Source organism: Miniopterus schreibersii (assembly GCF_964146895.1).
Source record: "Miniopterus schreibersii genome assembly, chromosome: 11".
In the NCBI taxonomy this organism is placed as follows: domain Eukaryota; kingdom Metazoa; phylum Chordata; class Mammalia; order Chiroptera; family Miniopteridae; genus Miniopterus; species Miniopterus schreibersii.
The window spans coordinates 3008098-3025425 of NC_138111.1; the positions used below are offsets into that span (position 1 = coordinate 3008098).

At 54.1% G+C, this 17328-nt stretch overlaps 1 protein-coding gene across 2 annotated transcripts in view; it reads right to left on the reverse strand.

The window, feature by feature from the left end:
* The window catches only part of RAPGEF1 (Rap guanine nucleotide exchange factor 1), a 118442-nt gene that overhangs the window by 9075 nt on the left and 92039 nt on the right, over positions 1 to 17328 (reverse strand). The window contains exons 13-18 of one of the 2 annotated variants that reach the window (XM_081150512.1): positions 11506 to 11778; positions 10634 to 10726; positions 8809 to 8897; positions 6154 to 6265; positions 4297 to 4372; positions 1418 to 1502 (exon numbers count right to left, since the gene is read on the reverse strand). In XM_081150512.1, coding sequence (XP_081006638.1) covers positions 1418 to 1502; positions 4297 to 4372; positions 6154 to 6265; positions 8809 to 8897; positions 10634 to 10726; positions 11506 to 11778 — 728 coding nt within the window. The remainder of the gene's footprint in view (positions 1 to 1417; positions 1503 to 4296; positions 4373 to 6153; positions 6266 to 8808; positions 8898 to 10633; positions 10727 to 11505; positions 11779 to 17328) is intronic. The other variant, XM_081150513.1, reaches the window with a different exon arrangement.

The window sequence follows — 17328 nt, forward strand, 5'->3', positions numbered from 1 at the left end:
CACTCGAGTTCCCACCCTCTTCCTACAGCCTGAGGAATCACCAAGGAGCATCTGCTCCTCCCCCACAGCAGCCCTTCAAACACCTGACCACCTTCAGCAATTCCCAGGGTTTCCGCCACCCGCTGCAGACCCTTCTCCCGCTCCAGCCTGCCTGCTGCCTAGTGACTGGGAGTGTCAGGAAGGGCCAGTGCACTGGGGACAGGCCTCAGGGCCTGAGCACAGAGGGCTCACCAGCCAGCTGTGCTCTGGTCTTGATGCTGGAACATTTCCACTAATACCCTGGAAATGGCTGAGCCAGGAGGTGCTGAGGACCTGAGCTCTGGGGTCACAGAGGCCTGGGCAGGGTTGGGGGTGGCTCTCTCCAAACAGCCACACAGATCACTAACCTCTCTAAGCCTCAGTTTAATTACATACAGGAATATAAAGACACCATACACGACATGGTAATACAGGTATAAACTGGTTTTATAGCTGGGTGGAATTGCATGTGCACATGCCCAACACCAGCAAGTTCTCAACAAGTATGAGTTACGGTCACTGGCTGCATTGGGCCTGCGAGGAACTGAATGTGTGAGGCTAGAGGAAACCTACATCTTTAGATGGGGACTGTCTGCTTCAGTGCAGAGGGGCCAGGCCCTCTAGGGTGAGGACAAGGGGAGAGTGGAAGGCTCGGGCTGTGGGGGAGACAGAGGCCAGCAGGGGAAGCCTCCGGGCACACAGGAGGGGAGAGCTGGGACCCCAAACTTCCCACCCAACTTCCTACCCATGACAGCTGCTATCCAGCAGATGGCAGTCACTGGCCATCTGTGTGGGGACATGGCCAAGGACCCTGGGCTGGCCCCTTTTTGGGGCAGGATGGGCAGGTTGGGACAAAGAGGCATCAGAAGTGGGTCTCCCTGAGCCAGGACTGCAGGCAGTGGTACTGGAAAAGGTGACCTCGCAGGCAGGTGTGGTCAAGGGGCAGGAGCCCATTCTGTCCTGGACGTGGAGCTTCTGTCCATAGCCAAGTCTGCCGTGAGGGGGAGGCCACGCCCACCCGAGGCTGTTCAGTTGAGGCGTGATTCCCTCCAGCCCTGCCCGTGCACTGGTCAGCCCAACGCCCTGGGGCTCCCCTCAGAAGCCGCAGGTGCCAACATCCTGGGCCTCTGCAGGGGCCTGTCCGTTCCCTCCCCCAGGCTGTCAACTCTGTTTCAGCATCACCCAGTGATCAACTATGTACCCAGCCCTTCTCACAGTCTCACTCAGCCCTTTCACAGACGGGCCAAGGTGTGCAAAGAGGAAGCCTTGCCTGAGGTCCAAAAGCTAGGACATGGGGCAGACAGGGCTGCACCTCCATCCCATTGCCCTCCACGGCCGCCTGGCCCCTGAGGATGAGCCCCTGAGGACTGAGTGGGCAGCAGGCCCCAGGGAAGGATATCTGTACTGCAGCTTCTTGATGAGCTCCTCGGGGGTGATGAAGGTCCTGTAGGTGGTCAGGAAGGCCTCACAGTACAACACCAGGTCTAGAGGGAAGAACAGTGGTTAGCCATTTCTGCTGCAATGGGCCTCCTCTGGTTAAGACACCGAGAGCTCAGATCTGGCTATTCAAAGGGTCTTAGTCATGGGCACAGAGAAACTAACTCAAACTCATCAGCAGGATTTTGAAGCTAAATCATAGCTAATATCTTCAGATAGCAGAGCCCAGGAACAAAAATGTTGGGAATTTCCACAAACTGAGAGATCTACGGAAGGAAAAGTTGAAAGGGCAGAGCTTGGCATGCTGCTGGAAAATGCAAGTGGGCATGCTTGGGTGCCAGGGAAGGGCAGGGCCAGCGAGGAGGAGCCCGCTTCCAGCAGTCAGGGGCCCTTGGGCTGGCAGCTCCCACACGGCCTCCCCTTCCTCTGCAGGGGCTGGTGTTCCTGACCTTTCTAGTCACAACAGCTCCATTTATGTTCGTTTGTGACCCACTCCCAGCCATATAGTCCCTGACACTAAAGAAAAGGAGTGGAGTGCTTTAACGCAGGTCACTCCCTGAGACAGCCGGCCTGGCCAGGCTTGTGAACTTCAGAGCTATTCTGAGCTGGAGCTGAGGTCCAAGTCCTGATTTGACTCCAAAGTATGTGCTCTTCACCGCAAGGCTGAGCTTGCATACATACTACTGACATGTTCTTGTCTGGACACAGATCCCCTTCCCCTATCACCAGTTTTCTGGCTGAGAAGTGCAGGCTTGGCCGAACCCAGCTCCCACCCCCTGACCTTGCAATCACTTCCCGGGACAAAGGAGAGGAAAAGCAACACCTGCTCCTGTGTCTGGGGTCTGAACTAGGGGGTGGGGAGGTCAGTTGAAAGAGTAGGTGTTAGGAGGGAGGCTCACAGGCTGGAATCACAGCATCATGTTCAGGCTGCTTCCTGGACCCCCAAACCCACTTGCTCACTGTCAAGTTTGGGCTTTTGTTCAGAGGGGCTGGGCAAGGAAGCAGAGATGGGTCCAGCCAAGCCAACGCCTGCTTTTGGAAGACCAGACCCACGTTGGCACACCTCTGAGCTGCGGGGCCTCCCAGTCCAAAGCCACTGGTGCAGTCTCCGGTCCACAGGAAGCCACGCTGTGGAACCTGCTGTGTGGCCCGGGGCCTCTACCTCAGCAATCCACCCCAGGTACAAACAACTCTGGTTCCCTGCAGCCTCGAAATCTTTCCATGAATAAAATCAAGCAGAAGCCCAGCTGGCAGTAGAGCCTCCTTGCCCAGGCAGCCGGCACAGACTGCAAGGTTCTTGGCTGCCCTGACTGCAGGGCTCCCTCTGCCTTGGCCACAGCTGGCTGCACCTGGCAGGACAGTGTTCACTGCTCAGAGCTGAGGACTGGAGCCAGCTCCCACTTCACCCCTATACTTTTGGGCAAAAGTGGAAATCATTCCTCCTGCCGGGCTGAGGCGTGGAGGGACACTCCATCTGTGCAGACGTGTGCCATGTCTGTATATTCCACTGTCACGTCCATTGGGCACTGCTAACCTCTTCAGAAGCTGAGTCAGCTGAGCTTGAGAGGGGAGGTTGTGCCCAGTGGCTGCCCGGGCCTGTGACTGGCACAGCCAGGATTTGAATCAGTCTTCAGGCCTGGGTCTGCCCCAGGAAGGGAGACACCCTAGAGGGCAAAACGGTGGCTGTGGGGAGTCAGTGAGAGCAGATTCTTCTTTTACTGTTTTTCAAATTTTCTGCAACGTAAACATTCTCGTACTACTTTCATAATTAGAAAGTTCCCAGAATCATACTTTGAGAAATCTGCTATAAAAACAGGGATTTGGTCATTTACAAAAACAAAATTGGGGGGGTTAGGATTTGAGGTGTTTGAATTCCATCCACACCTTACTTTGGCACTGTGCTTACATCACCTCACAATAACTTAAAACATGTAAAAGGAAGGCCAGGCCGGTGTGGCTCAGTGGTTCAGCGTTGACCCACGAACTAGGAGGTCATGGTTCGATTCCCGGTCAGGGTACATGCCCAGGTTTCGGGCTGGATCCCCAGGAGGGGTCATGCAGGAGGCAGCCGATCAATGACTCTCTCATCATTGATGTTTCTCTCTCTCTCCCCTTCCCTTCCTCTCTCTGGAATCAATAAGACATATTTTAAAGGATGTAAAAGGAATATGAGTATGGGGAGAGACCTGGCCCAGCTATGGGGGCACAGGTACCGCTGCCCCTCCCCCATCCTGCTAAGGTCACTGGCACCTTCCGTGGCCCCTCGTTCTCCCCTGGCAGACCACAGCCTGGAAGGACAGCTCTCCTGCTAGCAGAGTCCTCCAGTAGGAGGGTCCGCGCTCCTCCACCCCTCAGAGGATCAGGACGCTGAGGGTCCGGAACCCCTCCTGGAAGGAAGCAAACCGTGTAAGGCTGAAGGCTCTTGGGCAGAACATGAGCGGAATCCCATTTAGTGGTCTGGAACAATAGGAAAAGTATAAAAAGCTACCTGCGAGTCATCTTGACTATTGTTGAACATGTTTTTACTGAGGTACTGTTTGTGGAGCTGAGCTGGGTGCCAAGCTCTGCGCTTGAAACTTGCCCTCCCTACACTCCGGTGGGTCCCAGGGTCATCACTACCTTGCACCAATGGGGACACACTCCAAGAGGGCCGGAAGCAGAGGCCTGGCTTTCAATGCTGGTTCCCCAGGTGGTCTCCAACCGTGACGACCCAGCAGCACCGCCATCCTGACCCACTCAGGGCTGGCGGAGAGGGCAGGGTAGTGGACGGCTGCAGCAAGGCCCGCCCAGACCCAGGAAGCTCTGAAGTGGACAGAGGCAACTGCAGAGGCCCTGCCATACCTTTCCTGTCTGTTTCAGTAGCGTGAACCAGCAGGATGTCCCCGGATCCTCCACGGACGTCAGGCCCATCATCGCCCTGCAACGACAGCAGCCCGGGAGGGCACAAGGCAGCATGTAGTTGTGGGAAGTCAGTCTCAGATGCCATAGGCAGGGATGAGGTGACAAAGATGCTGTGCCACAGAGGTCACAGGTTTCCTTTCCCTCGGCTCTCCCTCAGCCTGGGGACAATGTGGCCATGCTGTGGAGGCCAGGCATGCCCAACCCGCTCATCCACTGTTCTGAGCTCAGCAGGCAGGCACAGAATGAACTCATCTGGGTGGACAGATGGCCCTGGGGCTGCCCAGACATGGTGGCCACCGGGGCACATTGCTCTGAGACACACCTGGGCCAGGGGTACATGGCAACATCCATCTTTCCCTGTTCACCAGCCCATGGGTCAGAGAGGCGAGGAGGGAAGTTCTCACATCCTGGGGACAGTGGGACCCCACGGGGAGGCAGGCAGGACGGCCACCACCTCTCCGGGAATAACTGGAGCAACGGGACTATTTCAGGCATGTTCATGACTGCAGCGAGCTGCCCTAAATCTAAACCTGCTTCCCCTGGTGGAAGAAGTCACTTGTTATCATGTCACAGGTTCTTCTAGGGAGCCCTTCTTAGAGGAGTGTAGTGTCACAAAAACATCTGAACTACACCTCACATTGCTTATATGACCCACGGCTGTGACTGCCACCTACCAGTTAAGGAAACGGCCTTATTTCCATGTGAGCAAAGAGAGGCCTTAGCCCATTAACCTGGCCTGGAGCCAAAAAAGAGCTGTCACCAGGGCCTGGCCTAGAAGCCCAGGTCACAGAGCACTGGGCCTGGCCGGGCCCATGCTCCGTCATTGTGACTGAAGGGAGTGCAACCACATCACATCACAAGCCTCCTGGTGTCTGCAGCTCCTGTTCTTTCAGATGCATGTGCCTCATCAGGGCTTCAGTGTTTACTCCTGGGCTCCAGAGTTCTGAAAGTGTTTTGGATTTCCAGCGAAGAGTGGGGTTGCTATGCCCATGACTTGATTTTTCAGAAAAAATTTCTGGGAAGGGTCACGAACCAGCACTTTTCTCTGTAGAGGAGCCAGCTGTCCATGTGCCCTGTCACCCCTGCCTTCCCGACTCCCCTCTGCACTGCCTGGCCAGCTCAGCCCGGCCCTGCAGTGTGCAAAGGGCAGGATCCACCTGCGTGTCCGTGCGTCTATGTGCTGCTGCTGGGTCAGAGCCCAGGAAAGTGGTCGTGTCCTCAGAGTGGGCCATGTTATTAAGCCATTCCTGTCTCCAGAATCGCATGGTAGAGGGGAGACGTGCAGTACTTTCAGGTTAGCTCCTCTTTATCTGACAGGTTTGAGCACCGTTTTTACCAATCAGGCTCTCCTGACAAGGCACCAGCTGTATCTGCTGCTGGAACTAGGGGGGGTTATTCTATCAATTACAACATAACTGTCTTATGCTAATGAGGGCTCACCACACTGGCCCCTATGCTGAGCACCTTACATGGATTTCATCTTCACAGACCATCCACCTGGGGCTTAGAGATGATCCATAACTCGCCCAGATCACTCGCCAGACATCCAGAGAGGGGGACAGCGCATCTCTCCCATTACTCTTCCATCTGCTTAGGATCTGTCAGCACCCATGACGGCCCGGGCACCAAGCCAGGACAGAAGAGGTGCACGGAGCCCACAGCCTGGGCGGCCACCTGGAGGCCCAAACCTGGCCTGGTCTTTCTATGACACGCCTCAAGGTTACCTTCTCCTCGAAGCCCCTCACCCTCACCCTCACCACCGGTCAGACCCTGCACAGAGGCCTGCGAGGCACTCACCTCTTGCTTGAGTGTCAGCCTCGCCATGATTTCACTGTGGTCGATGAGGGACAGTTCGTCCACTTCCTCCTCCGACTGAGCCGAGTCGGGAGCATCTGGTGACTTCGGGGCCCTGAGGGACAAACGGGTTGTCCTGCACATGTCAGAAAGGCTCCGACCCCATGAGGCCTGGAGGCTGAGGCTGAGACAGTGCATCCCTGGTCATGGGAATCATGCCCTGAGCAAGTCGCCCTAATCATAGCTACAGTGGGCAGCCAGACTCACTGCGCACCCCACCTCAGGAGTTGTGGGACCCTGGGCCCTTCCCTGCTCTCTCTGGATGATGCCGCTGGAAATAGAAGGGGTTAGGCAAGGAGAGCAAGGAGGTTCCAGCAGTCTATTTACATCAGCGCTGGTCTCCGTCACTCTCTGTCAACGCCCACTGTGTGCGGTCAGTACTGAAGGAGGGGAACAGCAAAAGGCGGGGCGGATGGGAGAGTGTTCGTGTGGCCTCAATGCCACTGCCCAAGTCTTTGCTGAGGGCCATCTCTCTGTGAACCCACAGACTACCCTTGTCCCAGGCCTCTGGGTCTAGCAGGAGACAAGACGTTAAAACAAGCAGGGGTCCAAGCTTTGTCCCAAGAGCTGGGAAGGCCCCTTGAGAATGGGACACACAAGCTGAGACTGAAGAGCTGAGTAGGTGTTTGCCGGTGAAGGGGGAGGAGAGATTCCCTGACAGGAAGCAGATGGGTGGCTGGGGGGCATTCGGGGGGCATGGGCACTGGTTCTGTAGGCACCTTACTTTCCCTGAGTTTTTTCCTACATTCTCGATTTATAGTTAAGATTTCAGATTTACAGATGGGTCCTATGAGGCACTGGCAGCCCTTGTGGTCACAGGCCAGCCACATTTTTAACCCTAAGTATCTAAGACACGGAAGTTTGTGCCTCCCTGACTGGTGTGGCTCAGTGATTGAGCGTTGACCCATGAACCAAGAGGTCACCAGTTCGATTCCTGGTCAGGGCACATGCCAGGGTTTTGGGCTCCATCACCAGTAGGGGGCTTATAGGAGGCAGCCGATCAGTGTCTCTCTCTCATCATTGATGTTTCTCTCTCTCCTTCTCCCCTCCTCTCTCTAAAATCAATTTTAAAAAAATAAAAAAAATAAAAGTTTGTGCCAACACTGAAGGGCCAGAGCAGAATTCTGTGGTCCTGGACAGAACCCTGTGTCAACACCTCTCATCAAGGTCTGTGGTTTGGCTTTTACAGAAAGAGGACAACGTGCCAGTGCTGTTTCTCACTAGTCTGTGTGCCTGTCCCCTGCCTCTTTCACAAAGCCAGCGGGACTCTGAGAAATGGCACCCTCAGGCTCAGTGAGTGAGACAGAACCCACGAGTGGCTGTTGTGTGGCACAGACACACTTTGCCACTGGGTGTTGAATGAGAAACTCCACTACCTTTACTTAACACTTGGGGAGCCTTAGCCTAGCGGATGAATCAGGCTTTCCCGGACAGAGCTGGCTGAGAGCAGCCTGGTGGGCCGGCGCTCTTCAGCGGGCCCCTAGAGGATGCTTTCTGGTAGTTTTCTTCTGTCTCTTGCTATTTTACTGCCTCTTCAACTGTTTATGCTTAGGCCTGACAATGACAACTGGGTATTGCTTAGCTTTGCAACCAGGACCCCACAGGTAGCTGAACCCTGGCCTGGAGAGGGACGAAAAGCTTGAAAACGGGGGGTAGGCAAAAGGAGGGTCACAGCTGTTTGTGTGGAAAATAGCACAATAATTAATAAATGACCACACAAGAATAACTCTGCTCCCATGCTCACAGCTGTAAACCTGCTTTTGCCCACCCGTACACGGCACACTCCACAGCAGTGGAGCCCATGTGCAGCGTCAGGTGGTTGGGCCGACGTGCAGGCCACACACATCATGTTTCGTAAAAGCACGTCAGGGACATTTACTACCTACCTCCAAACCCGGTCGGGTCTGACTCAGGCTAATACTGAAAAATGGAGCAAGAGATGAGAGGGACATACAACTAAGTGCAAGGGTGACTCCTGACTGATCTTGGTTCCAAACAAACCAGCTGCATAAGACGTGTTAGGGAGAACCAGGGAGCTGAGATGGCGTGCCGGCAAGAGGAACGGTATTAGCTTTCTTGGGTGTGTAAGGTACTGTAATCAGGTAGGCCTTTAAGTTTTCGGGAGGAACTGAGTGTCGTGTCTGTAACTTACTCTCAAGTGGTTTAAGAATATAATATATACAGTGTATCTATAAACTCACAATAAAGTCTTTTTGGGGGGATTTTTTACACCCCCTCACTGCACCTGAACTTGGGAGAGGTTGAGGAAGGTTGGCCTAGGATTTGAAAGATTGTGATAGGCAACTTGTACGGTGGATGTCACATGTGCAGATCAAGTAGTAATGGCCAGCTGCATGCCAGAATGAAGGCCTTCGAGGGATGGGCTATTTGTGATTTTTTTCCTGTTTTCTTGCACTTTTCTGTACTTTCCATGTTTTCTACCCTGAGCACGTATAATTTTGAGAGCCATAAAAAAGAAAGAACCTGGACATAAAGCTCTCGCAGGCCTGATGTGCTGGCTGGAAGGGGCAGTCGGGCCACTCCCACGGCAGACTCACTGCTCTCAGAACCCCTGACCCCACTTGGGCCACTTCCTACCTTTCTCCACCATCTCTGCTTTCCTTCCCGGGGACATTGCCGATTGAAGAGGGATCTCTGGGATGTCCGTCTTTCACAGCTGGTGATTCCTGAAAAGACAAGTCAGTGCTGGGTTTGTGACAGGTGCCCACGCTGAGGCCGATCTGCTTCCCAACATTCCTGCCTGTAAGTGGCCTTGGAGTGTAAGTTCCTAGGGAGCGGTCCAAGATGTGAACCAGTTGCCCATGAATGTGGTTCATTACACAGAAAAGCACAGGCCCTCTTCAGACTAGCATCTCGCCCTCCAGGGACAGTGAAAGATGCCACTGCTTGTAACACGTGTCAGCTGCCAACCGAGATGAAGCTATCCCAACCACCCCGTGGAAGATAGGATGTCACAGTCACTACTGCTCAGCAGAGCTCAGCTAGGCACCGTGCCCATACTAAGACCTGTCTGTCAGCTGGCATCATCATGCCCATCCACACACACACACACAGAGGCTGGGACAAAGGAAGGACCCTGCCCAAGACCTCACAGCTAGAAGGCTGCAACCTCGACTCAGACCCAGGGCTGTCTATCCCCTAAACGTGTGTCCTTAATCACTGGGCCCTAATGGTGGGCAGCTAAGCTTCGCTGACCCCCTTGTTAAAGACCGTCCTCAGGACTGCTAAGCTCGACTTGGCCTCCCAGGGATGGCTCCAAAGGGTCTAGCTGCTCCCATGCAGGAGTACAACCCCCCCCTCCTCCAGCAGCCTCACTCCTTTCTGGGAATCTGGGCCCACTCCACTCAGCAACAACATCCCTGGTCTGCTATCTGGGCCAGGTCAGAACGGGGCGGCAAGAATCCGTGGGACATAGTCATGGAGAGGGTTCCTGGTGAAGCAGTCAGCACTGAACATGTTCCAGGTAAAGAAGTGGGCCCTGGAGGGCCAGCCCAGGGTGGATGCCACCCTGTGGAGGCTGAGCTGGATGATGCCGGGGGCAGGGGCATCAGAGTGGATAGGTAAGGTGGGAACTCCAGGAGAGATATAGCTAAGCCTTCACACATGGGGTCAAATCCCACAACATTCTACGACTTGCTAACACCTGAAGTGGGGCAGTGTTGTGTGGACACCTAGAATCCTGTGTGGATCCCCTTGGGAGCTGTCTTAACAGTAGTGAGTACACTACTCAGGGGCTGGACCCTGTGACGGATCACATGGAGGATGCATGGCCCCTCCCCTCAAGGACTCGTCCCACTCAAGATTGCGGGGAGAGTTACTTTTGAGGCTTTTGAACTTGCTCATGTTCTGCTGTAGCAAAATCTGGAAGCTTACTGCTTGACAGAACTGCTGAACCTCACTCAACTGGAGCTGGGACAGCAGTAAAACATGGGGGACAGTGTCAGGTGGTCCTCTACTCTCTCAGGAAGGGGTATGCGTAAGCACAGCAGGGTCCACCTGCCACACTCAGTGCTCCCGGGGAAGCAGTTGGCAAAGGGGTGAAGGGTGAGCTGGGAAGGAAGAGAAGCGAAGGTGTGGAGGCTCCATGTGGGGAGAGAGCCCTCCCTATGCGAGAGGCACTGAGGATGGACCTCACGCTAGAAGATGGGACAGAAAGAATGCCGAGAGCAGCTGGTACATGGCCAGGCCATCAGCAGGCTGCCCTGCAGATTCCAGAGGACCCATGGGCCAGGCTCACGGAGCGCCGCATGCACAGAAGCAAAAGCCACGAGAAGACCTCCACAGGAGTCACATCCTCTCCCCAATAGGCCCGGTCTGCTAGTGACCGGGAGGCTGGCCACACAGAAGCCGGGCCAAGCCCTGTCGGGCCGGCCACATGCATAAGGCAGCCGAGGTTACTTACTCCTCGAGAGTGAGCCAGCTCCTCGCCGCTCGGGCCAGAGGAGTACAGACTGACGTATTCACCCTCACCAGCCTCCTCGCTGGCGTGTTCACTCTGGGGGAGACAGGACGAGAGGAAAGCACATGTGACAGGCCCTCAGGCTCGAAGGGCAGCCTGCTGGGAGCCCCACCAGGATGCTCCTTTCATGGGAAAGAGAATATGGTGACAGTGTCAGAGAACAAAGCTGCTTGGCCACCTCTAACTTGTGGTACAGGGAACAAATGCTGTACTTTCTCCAAAGATGTCAAGGGCCATTCAACTGTCCTGGGGAGGCACAACCCTCCCCACTCGGCCATCGTTGGGACTGCAGGGTCCCCAGCGCGGTGGGGGAAATTATGGAGGGAAAGAGGCAGCTATCAAGACGACTCAACATGCTGGAGTCGGTTCCCACTGCCTGCATTTGCTCTGCCCCATCTACTTGCCCCTGTCCTTGTGCCCAGAGGAGGCTCTGCAGTCCATTAGACAGCACAGGAAAGCAGGCCCTGTGCTCAGCACCACACAACTAGAGGGCAACTGTCTGATCTCTGCACCTTCCTCTAACCACCAACCAAACAGAAAACCAGCAGCATTTCCTCTCACGCTCACGATCACCGACAGCCTCTAAATGGTCACGGGCCCACTTGCGGAAACTCAGATCCCGAGCCTGTAGGGGACTTTGTGGAATGGGCTACTGCTTCCCTGTGACCTGCGCAGACCTCCACGTGGCCGTGCTGCTCAGGGCACACGGCGGCCGCAGAGCTGACCGCTGGTGGAGGAGCTGCTCTCACGCACAGTGACACCGCGTCCGCACAACGTGCAGCCCATACCAGGGGGTGCGAGTGCTGAGTTCTCACCGAAGGCGTCTGGGGCGAGTCAGAGAGAGAGGTTTCGGGAGGAAGGCAGACAGTGTTCCCATGAAAGGTGCTCTCCTGAGAAGATGAAAGAGGCCCGTCCACGGTGCTGGGAGGCGGGCTGGCCACGGCCGGCACCGCCAAGTCCGAGCTCTGAGACTGGTGGACAGGCGGGAAGTGTGGAGAGGAAGAAGAGGTAGGCGGGAGGAAAGGTTGTACAGAAGCTTGGTTGTGAGGCACGAAGTCCTGGGAGTAGGACCTAAACACAGATTTATACTAGAGAATCCAAGTGGAAAACAAACAGACGAGGAGATGGGGAGAAAAAGAAACAGAAAAAGCAATTAGGTTAACTCGGCCGAGCTGACAGGCTGCTCGCAGCAACCGCAACGAGGGCCACTGGCCAGGCCCCACCAACCCGCGGTCCTCTGGCCTGAGGTGCCCCTGCCCAGCCACCCTCCCGAGAAGGCCTGGGACTGACCAGCCCCGTCCTCAGGTCTACACAGCAGGATGCCCCCGAGGACAGCAAGCCCCCTGCTCTGCAGGGGTGGTCACATCCTCTGCTCGTCACACATCCCACTCTATGCCTTCTGTCCTTTCAGGAACCTTGTGGCTAAATTCAACATGTGTAGTCAGACACCTGGTCATCTTTACTCATTTTGAATCTTTTGGTTAAGTAAATCTCTTTGGATTTATCCCCTAAAAGTCAAATCCTACAGCCCTTTCAGTATTGTAACTCATCTCAAATCCTTTTGGAAGGGCATGAACCTTAAAAACAGCTGGAAGAATTGTGCTATCAAAATGCTAAAAATTTCTGAGTTCATTTCCCTTTCCAGCCAATCTGTTCTTGTTTCCTGTCTTCCCCCCCTCTCCTTCCCTTCTTGCCCTCCCCTTCCCCTTTCCTTTCCTTACTGAAGTGATCCTGAATGCCTCTGATGCCCTGCAGAACCCCAGGGCCATACTCCCCAAATTCCCACCCGGGGGAAGACCTGAGGCCAGGCTGGGATGGGACAATGAGCACTCTCCAGGCGTGGGCTCTGTGAGAGGAGGGCAGAGGAGCTGAGACCACTGACCACCAGCTAAAGATGTGACCACGTCACCATGTCCTGCAAAGGGCCTGCCGACACGCTGCTAAAAGGTCACAGAGAAGAGGGAGAGCGTTGGAAGGGACTGTGACTGAAGTCCTAGCCGGGCGCCTTCGCTGCACCATTGAATGGAAAGCTCCTCTTCCCTCCCTGGGGAGACCAAAGCCCTCTCACCCTGTGAGCACCAGGGGATGCTGGTTTACATCACACCCAGCGGACCTATGCTAGGTACTGACTCACACATTTTATTTCCTCTTCTGACACAAACTCAAGGCCAACCCCTGGACAGCTGAATGAATGAGTGGACCATCTAACACTAAAGCTTTGATTCCTGCTGAAGGGAAGTTCTGTTCAGATCTTTCTTTCCAGGAAAGTTGGGTGAGTGGACCACTGGCTCAGCACCCAAGCCCTGCTGCTCTCACTCTTGACGGCTGTGCAGCCTGAGTGTCCATAGCGCCCTCACGAGGTTCCAGAGAGCCCTGGCCGGGTCACTCAGTTGGTTAGAGAGTCGCCCTGATATGCCAAAGTTTCGGGTTCGATCCCCAGTCAGGGCACATATGAGAATCAACCAATGCATGGGTGAATATGTGGGACAACAAATTGACATTCTCTCTCTCTAAAATCAATTAAAAACACACACACACACAAAACGCTCCAGAGAGATGCTGGCCCTTCTGCCATGTCAGAATACAATGAAAAGTCTGGGACCTGGAAGAGGGCCCTCAGCAGACCATGCTGGCACCCCGATCTTCCAGCCTCCAGAACCACGAGAAATAAATTTGTTGTTTATAAGCCACCTGATCTGTGGTGGTTATAGCAGCCAGAATGGACCAAGACAAAAAGGCGGACCCTTCTAGAGTCCCGACACTGTCCTCATTGACACCCCACCCCCGAACACTCACTCGGCACTTAGCAGGCCCTGCCACACTTGAGACCCTTACATGCACACAAACAGCTACTGTATAACCACACGACGCGTTGTGCTTGATAGCTTCCTGACTGATCGTGTGGCGTGCTAAGCAGGTCTGATGTGACAAGCTCAGGGTGGCAGACTCCCACCCCGCTGGCGCCTTTTCTGGGAGCTGGGGCAGGGTAGTTGCTAAGAGGGCACATTTTCAAGTCACAGGGACCTGGGATGAAACGACGACACTTCTGTGGCAGGTTCTGTGTGTGGACTTAACAGTGACGCCCTGCGAGTCCTGAGCAGGCCTGGCATGTGACCAGCATGCGATCAGCACCAGCCGTCTTCCCCTGCCCTCCCAAATACTAACCTGAGAACTACCCTACACGGCAGAGCTGAGGCATTTAATAGGAGCCAATGTATATCTACTGAATGAAGGATACTTATGAATTACTGCTGATATTAGTAGAGAGCTGGAATATTGCCTGACTCAGCAGTACCCCAACTTTAAGTGTGGAAGGGCAGCAGACAAGGTTCACAGAGGGAGACTGGGGAAGGCGGTTCAGGGAGGCATCAAGGAGGGCACTGCAGGACGAGAAGGGGAGGTGGTTCTGCATCTCTAGGACCAAGTGTCCGCCCCACCCTTCCCCTCCCTCCCTCCTGGGCTCCAGAGCACCTTTGGTATTCAAGATATGCAGTCGTGTAGGGACAGGAGCCAAGCCTGAGAAGTACCTTCGAGGGGGCGGGGAGATGCAAGGCGCTGCTCTCTAATCACCAGAAGGCTCGGTGCCTCTCCTGCGGCTGCAGACCTGAGGGCCACGTCGGGCTCATTATCATTCCATTTTCAACAAGTCTGGTCTCCACTGCCTCCCCAGAGAAACATCTCCAGGCCCTGTAAGATCATATTTATTCCTACAAGCAGGGAGAAAGGCAGAGCTGGCCACCGAACAGAAACGCCACTTCAGCACAGCCTGAAGTTAATTTTAGGATCTGGCGGGTGCGCAGCTTTGCCTCTGACAGAGCGGCTGCACTCTCCGCAGCAGGAGTTTTTATTTATAGCCAGAGCAAGACTGTTTGGGCTGAGGATTTTATAACCGTAGGGGCTGGCTGCCTGTCTGGAGACTGCAGGTTTCTGCAAAGTCCTAGGAGTTCCAGAGCCTGTTCCTGGGAAGGAGAGCTGTTAAGAGAGGAGGTGCTGCACCCCCCACGCACATGATCCCTCAACGGGCCCACAAGGACCACATCCGGATGATGGTCATGACAGCTCCTCTGACAGAATGCTCCCTGCCGGTCAGAGGCGGTGCCCAGGGTTCTGCATGAACCATCCCACTGAATAGGCATGAAGTGTGGTCCTGATCCTGATCACAATGATGAAGAAACAGGCTGGCAAGGGAGGCGGTAACACGCGGCTCAGCTCCTGAGTGATGCGTAGGGACAGCCCTCACTCAGCAAGTGTCCTGAGCACGTGACAGCAGGGCCCAACCCCCTAACTCCGTTCAAGCTCTCCGTAGCTGAATTTTTGTGATGACCAGCATGCAAACTGCAGTGAGCCAGAGCTGGACAGGCTACAAAGCCAGGACGCAGCACCCAGAAACCAGCACCCATTCTGGAAAATACACACTTGGAGGGACCACTGAGTCTCCTGAGCGTAAAGGATAGTGGAGCCTGATGGCCTTGCATGTTAGCAGGAGGCCACTCACACCCTGTAAGGCAAAACCACCCAAAGCTGGCCAGGCACCAGTTTTCATGACACTGTCTCTCCAATGTAGTCCTGGCATGAAAAACGACCAGGGATGGGCCCTGTGTTGTGCTGGCAAGAAAGCAGATCTTTAAATGAAAAGCCCCAATTCCTCAACATAACATGTCGGGCCCCTGAATTCCTTTGAATATAAGACTGGGGGGTTGGAGAAGGCCATCTATGTGCCAGCAGCTGCAGCTAGAACCACAGGCCAAAGGACCTTGATCGTGGTGGCTGTTCTACGACATGAGCTCCAAGCTTGAGAACCTTCAGCCCTGCGAGTTATGGGAGATGCGATCACGTCCGTGATTGGCTTCCCGTCATGGAAGCGTTTGTGGTGACGGGTCATCACTGCGCAATCCTGGCTCAAGCAAAGATTATGGTTTCAGCATTTTGGATGCTACTTAGCAAAACAGACAAGCGATTGGACAGCTGGTTTTGGGCCTCAATTCTCACCCATCATTTGTGAGAAAACACACTGAGGGAAGCAGCTGTAGTGTGGGCTGGGCTTCCTTCCCCCATGGAAAACCCCCGGGACACAGCTCAGCACTGGCTCTGGGCTCAGAGCGTGCTTTCTTCAGGCAGGCACTCCAAGTGTCCACACAATGTGGGCCCAAGTTATTTTCCTTGGAAGGAAGTCAGCTTTTGGCCACAGCACAACACCCTCCGTTATCTCCAGGGGAGGAGATGCCTGGAGAGAGGCACGTGGAGCTGGTTCTCAGAGGTGGGACGTGATCGCTCCTGCCTAGGTCACCAGGAAGGACCCTTGATAACAGTTGTCATTCCAGGTGGCTGGCTGCAGGGGAGAGTGCTGGCTTTGTCTCCTCTCCTTCCTGGTCCTGTCTGCAAATGCCATCCTTTGGATCCACCCTAGGCCCAGAGGCACCGTCCCTACTTGATGCCCCTGTGCTCATTTATGACGACGACACTTCACATCGGTGGCGAATGCGGAGGCTGAAGCAGCGAGCACCTGAGAGACCCTCTGCTACTGAAGGGGAGGCACCCCGGTTGGTCCCATTTTCATCAGCATCATGGTGGGGTAAAAAATATCCTCGCTCTTTTTAAATTTACTTCTTCGAGACTATTCTTAAAAACCACTAGAAAATTCTAGTGTATTTTATAACAAAGAATGTAAAAGGGCAAAAATCTTTTGCTCGGGAGAATTTTAGGTAGTAGGACAGGTAAAAGTGGGAATTTATTACTTTTCTTCTCATGTGACATTTTTGCAACTTAAGTCACAAGATCTTCCTTGAAAACACTACATTTTTGGCCAATGATTTCATGGCTAATTATACTTGTGCAAAACCTTCTAACACACTGGAGGATGATCTGTATAGTCACTGATCGCTGACCTCAACAGCACCCACTCCTTATAGAAAGATTTACTACAGATTAAAAAATGATGTGAATTCAGCTCTAGAAATTTGAGCGATTTTTACTCGGTTTGGATTTAAACAGCATGGCAGGGGCTCTAATTTATACTTATTCTTAGGACTCTATTTAGAGCCTGTAGCTACACCCTGCAATGTGTCAGAACACGAAGGCCTCTTTTAATTTTTATTTTGAGAGTACAAACGTACTCACTGGGGACAGTGAAACAAGGAAGGGCTTAGGATAGAAGCAGCAACAGGAGAGAGCCTGGGTGGGGCTGCTTTGGCTCACTGAGAAGTCAGAGAAAAGGGGGCCTTGGACACAGGTTCAGGGGTTAGCCTGGGATGAACTGCCACTGCCCATTGCTCTCCTGGCTGCAAGTCTTGTGGGGACTCTTAAGAGTTTAGGAGATGCACGCCCCAAGGGGAAGAAAGGCAGGGGCGTGCTCCCAGGAGGGAGAGTGCACCACGAAGGCCTTGTGATGGCAGCCTATGTGCAGACTTTTCTGTTCACCTAGCCTTCCCAGGTCTCAATATTTATTTATTGCAAATAAGCGCTTCATGAATGTCAACCTAACACTATTTTTCATGATGGGGATCTGGATTCTAACCTTAGCTCTTACTTAAGACTCTGAGCAAATGGTTTGGCTTCTCCATTCTGAGTCCCCATCTCTGGGATGTGGGTGAACATTCCATCACAGAGCAGCGGGGAGGCCCAACAGGCAGACATGTGGC